We start from the raw sequence: 15370 nt of genomic DNA, 5'->3' as shown, positions 1-15370 counted from the left end.
CTATTAAACGTAGGAGGATTATAGTCTATGTCGTCCAGGGGCTATGCTAAACCTAGACTCAAATATTATAAGACCAAATTTATAAGATTATTATTATTATTATTCATTATTAAATTTTAAAATTTATTGGAGTAATTATATTATTACAAATTATTATTTTTTAATTTAACCAATTATATGCGAAAATCAATAATTTCTTAAACTCTACGTACTCTAGTAAATGCTAGCAAACCATTAGTGTTAATTCAGAAAATGGCTTAAGTTGCCTACTTCTAGGGACATAGGCTATTACAGCATGCCAATATAATCAAGCTTATTTTATAATAATATTATTAATATATATATAATATATATATTATATATATATATAATACTATATATATAATATATATATATATAATATATATATATAATATATTATATATATAATATTATTACATAACTTTGATGTTAATTGTTTGCTACAAAACTTTGCATAAAACAGAATATATTATTTCTTGAAAAATGCAAGGTAGCAAAGTTTATATTAATTACTGCTACGAGACTTTGGCATTCAAGATATATTTACAATTTGACTGTTTTTTAAAGGGCTAGCTATGCTAAGTTTTTTTTCTAAAATGAAACATATGTTAGCTAAGTTTTTTTATTTTTTCCACTTCAAGAACTTTGCTACAGTACATTGAATCTTGAATTCCTTCAAAACTTTAAAAATAATCTTGCTAAAAAAAAAATTACAGTTTTCATTTGGAAAGTTTTTTAAACTAATAATCTTCAGATTAAAACAAAGTTTTTATTTTTAGTTTCACTTTCGATTTCTATCCTCATCGCTATAAAGTTTTTGAAACAATGAATTTGGCCTATAATTAAACCTTTGCTTTTTTGCATTCTTTTGAAACTATTAAAAAAAATTTAAAACATTTCAGACCGTTTAAAAACATTTGAAGCAATGTTTGAAGGCTTTAATCCGCCTTGACTTCGTCAATATTCTGGGTGTTAACATATACGAGCATTTCTTAAAATAAATTTTATACAAATGCATTTTTATAATTTTAATCAAAAATTAAAAGACTTCAGATATTTACCATTTCTTAAAACAAATTAAAAAAAAACTAACATATGCTCATGATTATATTAGTTCAGTTCATCTTCTTTAATTCCACTTGCACAAAATAATTTGAACTAAATCAGGAAATTAAGTTAAACAAAATTCAAACAATATAACTTAATATCAACAAAATAGGATAAATTGAAATATAAATTGTAACATATACATCAAAATGTAATACACTTAATTGAACATCATCAAAATACAATTTTGCTTCAACAAATATAACCTAACAACTAAAAAATAAACACTAAAATATTTAACATAAAAAATTTAATGAAACTAAATATATATATATATATATATATATAAGTACTTTAAATTCGTATCTGAAGCTTGCGGAACACTTTGCTTGAGGAACTGTGAGGAAATTCAAAACGCCACTCTCCTCTTTTATAAGCCAAACCACCATTTTTTTTAAATTGGCCAAACCACCTTCAACTCTGCATTATTTCCCACCATCCAACACTCGCCTCCAACCAACCGCAATTATTTCAGAGCAAATTTAGGATCTTCTCCCTGCCACAGACAAGAATTCGCAGGCGAAAGAAATTGATGTGCACCAACTCATACCCCCTGAATGCGCGGTTGATTTTAGCGCATTCTACTGAATGCGCTACCTGCTTCAGTGCATTCTATAGAATGCGGGAAATCCTTCTCACCTCACCAATGAAAAATTGAAAAATGTGTTTATTTGATTGGCGCGCGCATTCAAAGAATGCGCCATTCTTTTCGGTGCATTCTTTGAACGCGCCGAACTATTTAGCTCATCCGCACGTTTATAAATTATTTTTGATAAGTTGCTCATTCCAATAAATGAAATTTACAACATGCTGGTTTCGAATATTTTGCCTAATATACTTAGTCTTGAGCTGATTAGAATTGCAAGTAAACAGTTGATTGAGTTTCTGAAATATTAGTACACACAGAACAAAACACAATATTCAAATACAGTAGAAAGCAATATCATATATAATAATATTTGTTATCATTAAAATACAATCATAGTGCTTAGATTAGATATGCAACACTCAAAATTTTGATTTGAAACAAATATACCATGAGATTAAAAGCTTATACAAATGATTTTAGGTTTTCAAAGGTGAAAAGCTAGATGATAATGAATAGCTTTTGTCTTCTCCATCAATCTAAGGCTTCATATAAGACAATTTTTTGTTACTTTTTAAAATAACATTCTAGTACAAAAACTTTTTAAATTAGAAATTTTTGTATTAAAAACCATTTTAAAAAAACAATAAAAAAGATGTTTCAAATGAAATCTAAGTCTCTTATCCACTTGTCTTGATGACTTTTGACAATTGACTTAAATGATCAAATTGATTTTAACTCATTTAACTTTTATGTTTTTATAAAATAGGTGATATTTTAACGCATTTTAAGTTTAGAATTATTTATTAGATTTACCTATTTTTGTCTAGTTCCTTTCTTTTTAGGTCAATATATATATATTTTAATTTGTTTTAGAAATACAAATTTTTGCTGTGCAACTTGAAAAATTTTAAGATATTGTTGAGTTTTATTTTGGCACTTACCCATATATAGTATATATATTATACTATTATTATATTAGGGCAATTGAGTCATTTAGACAGTGATTAGGGTTTTGAGTTGCTATAAAATGAAACTCTGGACACCGACCTCTGAGAACTAAAGAAAGGAGACCGCTTCGTCTCATCTTTTTTTCCGGTGAGCAGATAGCTAATTTTCTCTTGCTTGATAGTTAATTTCCCTTCTTGTTTTAAGATGACGGCTTTTCACTTTATAGAATAGCTTCAAGAATTGTTCTTCCAGCAAATTGGTAGATGCTTCATCTAAAACACATTTTGATCTGCGAAAAAAATCATCTGAGCTTTATTATATGCTATGGAATTGGGTACGGATGTTTTTTTTCGACCTTCGATTGTTTCAGCACGTTTAGGTCCGAATCAACTTTTGATACTTGTTCTGAATTGATAGTGTGCCCTTATTTGAGGTTCTCTTATGTGAGATTTTTTTTTTTTTTTTATTTGGGTTCATTCTCTGAAAGCTTTTCCTTCGTCATGATGTCTGAACTTATATGGAAGCATTATTTTGTATGCTCATTTAACTCTTTTTTTTCATTTTATATGTAGCTATTTTATTATGTTTGTAGCCTATAATTAAATATTTTGTCTTTTGTTTTTCCCAGCCTTGCAGCTACAATGGCTACTGTTTCTGAACCCCTTATTTGGGAAATTGTTAGAAATAACAATGCCTTTCTTGTGAAGCAGTTTGGAAATGGTAATGCTAAGGTACAGTTTAGCAAGGAGAAGAACAACCTTTATAATATCCATTCATTCAAGTACTCTGGCAAGTAATCCCACTATTTTTAGCTTCCTATCACCTAACTTGTTTAGGAGATTATTCTTCCCTCTTTGCAAATAATAGGTTTGGCAAACAAAAAAACAATCTCCATTCAACCAGGAGGAAAGGATCTCAGTGTTGTTCTTGCGACTTCAAAGAAGAAGCAGCAGAACAAGCCGGCTAGTGTTTCCCACAGATCCTTACTGAAGAAGGAATTCAATAAGATGGCAAAGGCTGTTACTAATCAGGTGAACCCTTTGAAAGTACAAGTGATATGAGCTTTGTTTTAATTTCCTTTGAAAATTTCTATAGTTTAAGTGATATAATTATATTCCATAGGCTATGTGATGTAAATTTTGAATTTTTTTTTTTTTATGAATATTGAAGGTATTTTATATCATCTAGATTTCATGATTTTATGATGATTATTCTAGTCAATGTTATTGAGTTTATTAGTAGTTTGTTGGCAGTTTGTTTATAGTTTGTTAGCGTTATTAGCTGTTTTTCAGCAAATTATTAGTTTGTTAGTAGTCTGCTATTTCTTTTATCTATTAATTTTAGTATTCTGAGTCATTTAAGATAATATTAAGGTGTGAATACAATTTTATGTTATATTTGAGACAATTTTCATCTATTTTGGTATTGGATCTTTGATCATATGCGAGATTTGAAGCCCTTTTGTGATCTTTTTTTGTTCTGGCATAAGGCTTTCTTATCTTGTCTATTTTTTTTTTGTTCTGGCATAAGGCTTGCTTATCTTGTCAATTTTATTGGTCTTTTTACCATTTCCATTTTTATCACCCTTTCTAATTTTGTTTTTTTCAAAACCAACCTTCAGTGCTAGGGTACTTTTTATAGCATAGTCCTTTTCGAGTTGTTTATCAAACATATTGCTGATATTTCATTTCCGTTGAAGTTTATTTCTTTTACTTTATTGTTGAGGATGACATTTTGTTTTTGTTTTTCCGAGTCTCCAAGCTTATTTGTTGGTTTTGTTTAGGCATACAGGTTTTGACACAACTTATTGCAATTGTTTGCTTATTAAGTTTTTAGCTAGGTGATGTAGAGATGTCACTGAAGCATATTGAATATGTGAGGAGTCTAGAGAGTTGTATTAAAAATTAAAATTAAAGATTGGTAATTGTGAGATGGTTGGGTCAAGTGGGCTGAATGTGGGCTGAATGTGAGGTCTCATTGAGTGAGTTCTACTGAGCTGTGCATAATTCTAAATTAACATACTTGAGTTTAGCCTGTCAAAATTTATCATATTGATTCAACTTAAGTTGAAATGATCAACTTTATTTTGAGTTGGCTCAAAATCATGCTTTAAGTTATGCTTGAACATTAAACAGCTCTTAAAAATTTATTGATTAAGGTTTATTAGCTGCAGAATGGAATAAGCTAAGAGTTGTAAATTTCTTTAAATGGAATCTTTAAGCATCACATATGGAAAAATATTGTAAATCAATATTGAATACTTTTTCGTTAATCATATTAACATTCAAGTAGTAAAACAATATAATATTGCAACGATACAATGTTGCAATGGAGTAGGCATGCTACACCTAACCAGAATATGCGGCTATCGAGGATTAATAAATTCAGATATAAATAGTTGGGTTATGGTCATTGTTACTGATTAAGATGATTTATTGGTATATCTTCGACAATCTAAGTAGGAAATTATTTAGTTTAGGGTTATTAGGAGTCAACTTAAACCATTTGGAGGAAAAACTTCATACATATATAAATTTTTGATGCCCCAATCAATTGCCTTTTACTATCCTTGTGACGAAGGATGTTTGTTCTATGCTTCCTATTAACTCTTATTAGAAGCCTTGCCACATGATTCTGCGGTTCAGGTGAACTCTGATTAACTTTATGAGGATTTTGCTCACCTCCCTTTGATTAGTGTATTGACAATGCTTTCCCCTAGTGCCTATTATGGGGATTGACATGAGTGGGCACTCCTGTTCCTCTCATTATTATTCCAATCACACCACTTAGCAAACATCCTATGATGAGCTTGGTGAGATTTCTATTGATAAAGGTTGGTGTTTGATTTGAGTTAAATCTCTTAAGCTCTCTTCCCCTAGTCATGTAAACATTTTTCAGTGGTTTGAACGTTGAATTGGAGGATTATTTAAGTCTTTATTTTTTTGATTCTTGGATTCATTCTGAGTATCCAAGGATTATTTCCTCTACAAGAAAGGCAAAGGAAAAAATAAAATATACATCAAGTTGCCTAAGATATTGGGTTTTCCATCCATGATCTTGTTGATTCTTCATTTACATCATAAGTGGGTTACATTTGTTGGTACTTGTACCTAGTCTCGGGTAATAGTTTTTTTTGGCGCTTGCAGTCATTTTTGCTCTCGCGACATCCACCTTTGGATTCAGTCTTTTTGCTCTTGCCACACCCATTTTTGGCGTTATTCTTTTTTCCAAGATTGTATTTTTCTTATTCAAATGCTTTTATTTTGTTTTTAGGAGTTATTAATCTACTTGTTTTTCCTTATCTTTAGCTCTTATTCTTGTCTATCAGTTTGCCTTATGAATTTTTTTCTTGCTTTAACTATAAAATCTTAAAATCTTTACATGATCAAATAATAACGGTTTTGCATATATCCCTTTTATTTCCCATATAACATTTGCTATGATGAGCTGTTAACATGTAAGAAGACCTTTTCTTCGGATCAGCTCTTCAATGAAATATCATTGTTACGCTTGGCTTCTGAGCTTTGTTATCTGACTTTTAACTTATCATGTTTATTTATATTCGCTACTTTTTACGTATTGAGGAACTTTTTTTTTTGTTTCCAGGTATAATTGCCTCTGGTAAGTTGAGATTCTTTCTTGTAGTGGTTTTTCTTAATGAAGTTCGGTAAAGAAACATAAAAAGGTCTATGAAAGAGATTATATGATCACATGCAACTTCGGTTGTGTAAAACTCTCGTTCTACTTCTAAAATATCATTGCTGTGATGAGCTGTTAACACGTAAGAAGGCCTGCTCTTTGAATCAGATCTTCAATGAAATATCATTGTTACGCTTGGCTTCTGAGCTTTGTTATCTAATTTATTCATGTTTATTTGACGAGTCTTGTTTTTTGACAAGTATTAGCTACTAGTTTGAAGCTTTGAGTTACATATTTTGCTGCTGAGTACTTTTTGACTTTATTAAGGTGCGTCTCTTTCCTTGTTGCAAACCAGTTTTGACGAGTCTTGGCATTGAAAAATAGAAAGAGTATGGAACTATGTACCGTGAAATTCTTTTTTCATTTTTTTTATTTGATTCCTTTTATTTCTTCAGCTATTTTGCTTGTATTCCTGCATTCTGCACCTTTCTTTTAAAGTTTTAATAGTTTATTATCTTGTTCTTTTTCCAGGTATCAGATAACTATTACAGACCTGATTTGACAAAGGCAGCTCTTGCTAGGCTAAGTGCTGTTCATCGGAGTCTCAAAGTTGCCAAATCGGGCCCAAAGAAGAGGAATCGGCAGAGACAGCCTCTGCCTAAGGCTATCTAAACTTGATAATTTTCTGCTGTTAGATCTGAGGCCTATCATTTCCTATATTGTGTCCTATATTGTCGATTGTCTGGTAATGGAATCAGTTGCACCTTCAATTTTTATTGAAGGTATGTTATATGTTCCCTCGTTGAGAATGATGCATGAATGCTTTATAGATCTATCAAATTGTTTTTTTTTTTCATGAGACTGCTATTCATATTTTATTTTTTACTTATGTTCTTTTTGCTCATAACTCTTGTGATTCATTTTTTTTTTTCTGCTTCGTGTTGATGTGATGAGCAATCGTTATTATAGTTGATATGTGAAGTTGGTGATTTTTTTTATGAGGAAGCACTGTATTTAGGCTAGTGAAAATTCCGGTCGACCTAGTAAGCAACTCACACCAATTTACACGGGTCAACATTTAAGGTTTTCACTGTTTGCCAAGGGATTCGAAGCAGGGACTTGAGCTTTACCCAGCCAGCTCTTCATCACCCGGACAAATAACGGTGGGTGAAGTTGGTGATCTCATCTCATGCATTATAGAAGCATTAATGGATGTTTATCATCCATCTATTCATAGACTATTTAGTAAGCATCCCTGTTGCCTGCGCTGTTTTATGCAATTTAGTACTTGAATGTATGATTTTTTACTTTTGGATGTCACTACTGTCCACCCTCTGTTTCGTGCTGCTTATTTTGCTGAGGATGGAGGCAGATAAGTTGCATTGGCGATTCTTTGCCTCTTTTTAGAGGATCAGGGAGTAGCATATCCTAATAAAATCACCTTCAGTTGCCTCAGATCATGATACTTACGTTCCTCAATGAATAGAAGAGAAAAGTGATATTAGATTGAAATTCAAAACAGAATCTTTTAAGATGGGTGGAAAATGGCTGAGGCTGGAAAATAAAATTTTAAGTTGATTTAATTGGAAAGATGCTCCGCAGCTAAGGAGTTGCTTCAGTTGTTTTCCCAGTACTAGAATGAACTATCAGGACTTGAGGCTAATTTATTTGGAAATGAAGGAGATTTTGAACGAGGAATTTGCAAAACCGATGAGGTTTCATAAGTTCCAGCACAACCTATGTGGTTTCTACAACAACTGCGAAGAATTAGCAATGGGTAAAACATTCATCCGAGCCAATCACCCTTCAAATGACTTCTCAAAACAATTTCCTTGTTGCTATGCGTGTAATAGTTTGAAAGCATTTGTGAAATTGACTATGAAAGCTCTCGCCAAAGAGCCATCTGTTGGTTCTTTATATTCATCTATAAAATCGGAAATAAAAATTAGGATTTAGAAAATTAAATTGAGATTGTCAATTTTAATTTTCTTGAAAAATAATTATTTTTTAAATATGAAATAAAGAAAACTTATCGAAATATTGATTAAGATTATAAATCTTCTCTTCGAAACATTGATTGAGATTGTAATTCTTTTTTTTCTAATCACTTCACAAAATATAATTTAGTGAGTGAGTAACTTTAATCAATTATTGATGAACTCTTTTTTATTTAAATGCAATTTGTGTTCTCAACACAATTTCGTGCTTTAAAAAGAAAATATTAAGAGACTAATTTTTTTCATCTATCTTTTGTCTCTCATGTATAATTTAATTTATTCTTTTATAAGAGAAGTTCACATCTTTTCAATTTGAATCCTTTTTTTCATAAGCACTTTTTTGTAATTCATGAAATATCATTTTATCTATATTAAAATGATATTTTTCATGATATATCATCATTTTTATCTTTAATGACACATCAACATCTTTACCTTTTAATATTAAAAGATATTTATTATGACACATCTTCTCATGGAATTTTATATAATATAAATAAAAGGTATTCTAATAACATAAAAGTGTTACTAATGTAATCATAATTTTATATTTATATTATGCTACATTTTTAACAATAGTATTCAATTAATATATAATAGCACTAATGTGATGAAGAAGGAATATATGGATCTATAATTCAAGCTCCAATAATTATAACCATTAATTTAACTCTTAAAATAAAGAAATTAAAATTATTTATTTCAATATTATTCCACTATAAAATTAAATTGCACTCTTGAATTATAATATAATTTATTAAATTTAAAGGATTGGATTGTCCATTGATTTAATCATTACATACAAAATAATCATCCATAAAAAAATCTATAATTAGTGCTAGATAATTCTGTTACCTCACTAATTACATCTTGATCCATGATTCTAATTAATTCTCTAATGAACAATAAATTTTGTGACTTTATCATAAAATTTGAGCGCTCAATTGTTCATGTGCTGAATTAATTATTCAACAACAATAACATCAAGCCTTTGTCCCACTACGTGGGGTCGGCTACATGAATCCTTTTTCGCCATTGCTTTCGGTTAAAAGTCAAATTCTCATTTAAATCTAATAAAGAAAGATCTTTTCTAATATTTAATAAATTTTTAACGGATCCATGTCATGATTATTCGACATGTTTTACGTTGGCTATTGACTACCTAACGTAACCCTCCACTTTCTCATCCAGGACTTGGGACCTAGCAACGGCAGTATTTTTGGATTAATTATTCAAATGAACTAATTTTCTAACTTTCAAAATGTAAAGGAATGGATTTCATATCTATATATTAATATTATCAGTAATTTGTTTAATTGTGTTTCTAAGATACAAAGATTGAATTTATATCTTTTAAACTATTTTCGAGTAAGTTAAAAAAAAACAAATGACACAAATAGAAGTTTATTAGTAACTCAGGATTAAGATTATTTATATATGATCATCTTGATGATTAATTTCAAAATTCTCTCTAATTAAAATAGAATTTACGAGAGAATTCAAAATTAATCTAGTCCAATTCTATATAATAATATTATATAAAGTACCACTATCCTTAATATATTCATATCGAATAATCCAGATAAGACTATTCAATTCTTAATGTTGATGGATCATATTAATAATATTTAATTATAGATTCTAACTATAATTAATAATTATGAACTTGTTTAGATTTTTATCCATAATTTAATCCTCTTTTATATAATTATATATTGAATTATGGTTATATAAATAATTATGAATAAATATAATGATAAAATAATATATTAAATGATAATATTCATACATGCTAAACTCACCTTTAAATATCTAATTCAATAGAAAATATATTACAATAATATTGATTTATGGTAAAATCCCTAACACCTTCACCCGTTGCAGATGTACTTAGGGCAAGCCTTCTTGCAAAACTACCATAGAGAGATTCATGATAGATACTTACTTCAATGGAGGTGGGGAAGGTGGTATCAATAATTTTGTGCCTTGGCGGTGTAACAACCCAATTCTATAATCTAAAGATATGACGGGTCATATCATATTGAATTTTGATAAACAAAATTCGAGATTGAAGTGTAGGAGATTTTTTTTTTTATTTCTTTAATTTAAACATATTATAAAGCAACTAGTTACTGAGAAAGGAGCTTCTTGAACAGAGAAGCCAGTAGATAGAACCAAGACGAAAGAGAAGGAAAAGATAATATTTTATTGAATGAGATACAATTGTTAATACAAGTATGAGTATATATATACAGCTTTAGGTAGAGCGATAAATACACAGCCGTAAATATGTGATATATGCTAATACCCTCCCGCAAATTAAGCATTCGAAGGTCGAATGTTTAATTTGTCTCGTAGAGCATTGAACCGAGAGATGGAGAGTGGTTTGGTGAAGATGTCGGCGATCTGATCATTTGAGGAGATGTGGAGGAGTCGAATGGTGTTGGAGCTGATGTGTTGGCGTATGAAATGGTAGTCAATCTCTATATGTTTCGTGCGGGCGTGAAATACTAGATTCTTTGCGATTGCGATGGCGGAGGTGTTATCGCAATGAATGGTGGTGGGTGTTTGTTGCGGTATTTGAAGCTCCTCGACGAGTCGACGTAACCATATCACGTCAGAAATAGCTGCTGAGAGGGAGCGATATTCGGCCTCTGTTGAAGACTTGGCAATGGTGGCTTGTTTCTTGACGGTCCAGGAGATGAGATTTGAGCCTAAGAAAGTGCAGTAGCCAGAGATTGACTTCCGGTCGGACGCATCGGCAGCCCAATCCGCGTCCGTGTATGTCCGCAGCTCAAGTGATCCGTTGGTGATAGGAAGACCGTAAGTAATGGTGCCTGTGATGTAGCGTAGTAGTCGTTTGAGAGCCTTGAAATCCTGTTCGGTCGGGGCTTGCATTTGTTGACAAACCATGTTGGTGGCAAATGCAATGTCCAGTCTTGTTATTGATAGATATTGGAGGGAGCCAGCCAACTTGCGGTATAATGTTGGATCAGGAAACAGAGAGCTAGTCGACTGCGCTGGCTTGGGGGTAGGTGCAACCGGCGTTGGTGCCGGTTTGCATTCATCGTATCCTGCGTCGTGGAGTATTTTTGAAGCGTAATGTTGTTGAGTAAGGAAATAGCCGTTTGAGGATTGAAGTACTTGGATTCCCAAGAAGAGCGAGATCTGCCCCAGTTGTTTGAGTGCGAACTGAGATTGAAGCTGTCCGAGAAGATGTTTGATCGCGGAATTGTCGTTTCCTATTACAAGAAAGTCATCGACATATATGAGAAAGTAAATTTGGGTATGATTTTTATGAAAGATAAGGAGTGAAGGGTCGGAACGACTAAACCCGAATCCTTGATTTTGAAGGAACGTAGTGAGCTTGTTGAACCATTGTCGAGGTGCTTGTTTGAGGCCGTATAAGGATTTGTGGAGCTTGCAAACGGCGTCAGGTTTGTTCGGGTCGACGAAGCCGGGTGGTTGACGCATGTAGACGTCTTCAGGAAGGTCGCTGTGGAGAAAGGCGTTTGAAACGTCGAGTTGATGGATAGACCATTTTCGGTTGAGAGCTATGGTTAACAGCATTCGTATCGTTGGCATTTTGGCGACCGGACTGAAAGTTTAGGTGTAATTTATACCGAATTGCTGATTGTAACCAAGAGCTACTAGTCTGGCTTTGAATCGATCAATCTGGCCGTTCGGTAATAGTTTCGTTTTGAAAGTCCATTTGCAGCCTAATACTGGCTTGCTCTATGGTAGGGGAACGAGCGACCAAGTGTGCTGGTTGTAGAGAGCTGATATCTCATCTGTCATGGCTTTTCTCCAGTGATCATATTTTGACGCCTGATTGAATGTGGTAGGGGTATATATGGCTGGGTATGAGTTGGGTAAGGAGATTGAAAATTTTCTTGGGTTTGATGATACCGGATTTTAGCCTCGTTTGCATCTGATGAGTTGGTTTGAGCGTAGGCGGGTGACTGCGGTCTTGGGAAGCCAGATTAAGTATGCGAGTAGCGGAGATTTGAGCTGGGGAAACAGGTTGGTTGGAGTCTTGGTGCGGGTTGGCTGTAGAGATTTCGGAATTGTTGTTGTGCTGGGCCGTGGGAGTGGGTATGAATGTGGTCGGTGGGAGTAGGAGAGGTGAGGCAGCAGTTGTTGAAGCTTGTTTAAACGTTGGGACAATAGAGGTAGGAGTTTTGAAGGGGAAAGTTTGTTCGTGAAACACAACGTGGCGAGAAATGTACGTCCGATTGCTGAAGGTGTTGTAGCATCTGTAACCTTTGTGTAATGGAGAGTAGCCCAAGAAGACACATTTCGTGGATCTTGGAGAAAGTTTGTTCGGCGAGTATGGTTTAAGCCACGGGAAGCAGAGACATCCGAAGGTGGTTGTATGTTGGCGGCTTTCTGTGTAGAACCTGTGAGGGAATCTGATTATGTATGGCTGTGGAGGGTAGATGGTTTACCAAATAGTGTCCCGTGGAGAGAGCATCAGCCCAGAATTTGTGCGGGATGCTGGAGGCGTGGAGTAATGCTCGGGTTAGCTCCTAGAGATGGCGATGCTTGCGTTCTGCAACTCCATTTTGTTCTGGCGTATGAGGACATGATAGCTGCTGTAGGATGCCGTTCTCATGAAGGTAGTGTTTGAACAGGTTACCAGTGAACTCCCCGCCTCCGTCCGTTCGGAGGATCTTTGGTGTCTGATTGAATTTATTTTTGATTAAGACACAAAAAGATTTAAATTTAGTTAGAGCTTCTTGTTTAGTATGCATTAAATACAGCCATGAATATCGTGTGTGATCATCAATGAATATGATATAGTAATGGTATCCATCAACCGAGGGCAGAGGAGCAGGACCCCAGACGTCAGTGTGGATTAATTCAAAAGGATGAGAAGTCATAAACTCATTTTGAAAACCTGTTTATGGCTCTTGGCCAAGTTACAAGAAACACATGAAAAAGAATTAGGTACAATCAGTATTTCGGGGAACTGTTTTGCTAGAGTGGTAATCACATGAGAGCTTGGATGACCAAGACGGGCATGCCACAGGCGAGCTGTCGGAGTGGACGCTGCGAGAGCAGTGTGTTGGGTAGCCGGTGAGGGATGAATTTGGTAGAGACTGTTATGCAGACGACCATGAAGAAGCAGGCGGTTGTCCTGGATATCCTTAATAACAAATCCGTTAGCATCGAAAGAAATTGAAATAGAATTGTCTTTAGTTAGTTTTGATACCGAGAGGAGGTTGTGCGTTAATGCTGGTAAATGAAAAAGATTTCGTAGGAAGAGCTTACGAGAGGTGTCAGGGAGCGGTAGAAGGCCTTGCCTGGTGTTATGGATCGGCATGGTGGAGCCATTTGCTGTGGAGACCGAGTCCGAGCCAGAGTAAGTCGTGGGGTAGAAAAGATTATTCGCATCCGGTGTAAGGTGCGTGGAAACACCTGAATCTAAGACCCAGTCTTGAGTAGTTGCAGACGGTGGGTTGGCAAGAAGAGCACGGGGTTGACGAGTGTCCGTGGGAGCGTATTTGTAATTGGAGCGATGCCAAAAATTGAGAGCTACGTGACCGAGTTTGCCACATATTTGACAGGTCGGCCGGGTAGAGGTGTTGGCATTATTAGCTGGTGTAGCGGGTGAAGAAGAAATGATCGGATTCTTGTTCTTGAAGAAACGACGGGATATCTTCCCGCGAGCTTGATTGTTCGACGGCGCGTATAGGGCCGTTGGAGAGGAGGTTTGTTGTACATCGAGCTGCTGTTCTTGCTGAAGATGAATTTCTTCATTGCAGAGCATCGAGTAAAAAGTATCCAAGTCAATAGGAAGGAGGGAGTTTCTTATCGTATATTTGAACGAGTTGAATGTGGGTGGCAGGCCATTCAGAATGTGCAGCATGATGTCTTCCGGTTCAATTTTCGAGCCGGAGGAGGAGATGTTGTCAACGATCAATTTGATACGCGTTAGATATTGCTCGAGCGTCTGATCTTTCAAGGTTATCCTGTAGAGTTCGTTCTTGAGTTGCATAACTCGTGAACGACTTGTTGGTTGCAGACGCCGTTCAAGAATGGCCCATGCCTCTGCGGTGGTTGTGGAGGTGATAATGTAGGGAAGAATCGCTTGCAAGATGGTGGAAAATAGAGCCGCAAGAAGATTGCTATCGATGTGATGCCATCTGGAGTAGGCGACGGTGGACTGATCGGCTGGTGCTGGAGTTGCGCCAGTAAGATGACCGGAATATCCATTTGCTGCAAATTATTGATGGATTTGCGTGCGCCATATTGGGTAGTTTTCTACCGTGAGATTATGAGGGGCTAAGTTCTTGATGTTGGAGACAAGAAACTTTAGAGCTTGAGGGATAGGAAGAGAATCAACTGAGATATCCGCTTGAATCGTGGAGGAGGAGGGAGGGATTGCGTTGGCTGAGGCTTGATCCCCCATTCCTAGCTCTGATACCATGAGAAAGGAGCTTCTTAAACATAGAAGCCGGTAGACAGAACCAAGATGAAAGAGAAGGAAAAGATAATATTTTATTGAATGAGATACAATTGTTAATACAAGTATGAGTATATATATACAGCTGTTGACCTCATTTTTGTATGAGGTCACTAAGGCCCTTCCAAACTCCATATTAATTCTAGATCCTAGGATCTACTCTAAGCCTTAAGATCGTTTCCTAGAGCCAGACCTTAGGGCCTACTCTAGAGCCTAGGGTTCCCTTAGATCCTAGATCCTAAAACCCCTCTAGATTTTGGAACCAATCTAGACTCAAATCAATTCCCACCCTTGATCAACTTTGACCTCGAGTCAATTCCTACCTTTGATCAACTCCAACTTCAATTTAATTCCTACCTTTGATCAATCTAAATCTCAAACTTCATTCAACTCAAACCCCAATTAATTCAAGTTTCAAACATATTCAAACTTTGATCCAATCCACTTGAGAATCCAAATTTCAACCTAGACTTTGATCCTACCTTTGATCTAGCTTTGACCATATCCATTCATTAACAATCATCACATGATTGTGAATGATTTGGATACTCCAATATTGATCATCCGAACTCAAAATCTAATCCAAATTCAGAAATCCAG

At 34.5% G+C, this 15370-nt stretch overlaps 2 protein-coding genes and 2 non-coding genes across 4 annotated transcripts; 3 read left to right on the top strand and 1 right to left on the bottom strand.

The window, feature by feature from the left end:
• The first annotated feature begins 3261 nt into the window (after positions 1-3261).
• On the top strand, positions 3262-7193 carry LOC110107762 (60S ribosomal protein L28-2). The gene is made up of 3 exons (XM_028697897.1): positions 3262-3454; positions 3533-3696; positions 6836-7193. The coding sequence occupies exons 1-3, from the start codon at positions 3307-3309 to the stop codon at positions 6974-6976; spliced, it is 453 nt and encodes a 150-aa protein (XP_028553730.1). The 5' UTR covers positions 3262-3306; the 3' UTR covers positions 6977-7193.
• LOC114580421 lies at positions 6099-6191 on the top strand. Its single transcript, XR_003701814.1, has one exon. It is a non-coding gene; the product is annotated as a small nucleolar RNA R24 (small nucleolar RNA).
• On the top strand, positions 6423-6515 carry LOC114580420. The gene has a single exon (XR_003701813.1). It is a non-coding gene; the product is annotated as a small nucleolar RNA R24 (small nucleolar RNA).
• A 3427-nt stretch (positions 7194-10620) lies between the features above and the next one.
• LOC110107763 (uncharacterized mitochondrial protein AtMg00810-like) lies at positions 10621-11886 on the bottom strand. Its single transcript, XM_020838136.1, has one exon. It carries the CDS (start codon positions 11884-11886, stop codon positions 10621-10623), a length of 1266 nt encoding a protein of 421 aa, XP_020693795.1.
• Between the last annotated feature and the right edge of the window lie 3484 nt (positions 11887-15370).

The sequence above is a fragment of the Dendrobium catenatum genome, unplaced genomic scaffold, assembly GCF_001605985.2.
Source record: "Dendrobium catenatum unplaced genomic scaffold, ASM160598v2 fragScaff_scaffold_1021, whole genome shotgun sequence".
Classification (NCBI taxonomy): Eukaryota; Viridiplantae; Streptophyta; class Magnoliopsida; order Asparagales; family Orchidaceae; genus Dendrobium; species Dendrobium catenatum.
Note: the sequence above shows the minus strand (reverse complement) of the source record. Positions and strands in the feature narration are given on the sequence as shown.

Excerpts from the sequence above, each read along its gene's own strand:
- LOC110107762 (XM_028697897.1), top strand. The coding sequence starts at position 3,307 with ATGGCTACTGTTTCTGAACCCCTTATTTGGGAAATTGTTAGAAATAAC. Across the intron at positions 3,455-3,532 it reads CCATTCATTCAAGTACTCTG|GTTTGGCAAACAAAAAAACA; the intron begins GCAAGTAATCCC and ends TGCAAATAATAG. Across the intron at positions 3,697-6,835 it reads CAAAGGCTGTTACTAATCAG|GTATCAGATAACTATTACAG; the intron begins GTGAACCCTTTG and ends TTCTTTTTCCAG.
- LOC110107763 (XM_020838136.1), bottom strand. The coding sequence starts at position 11,886 with ATGCCAACGATACGAATGCTGTTAACCATAGCTCTCAACCGAAAATGG.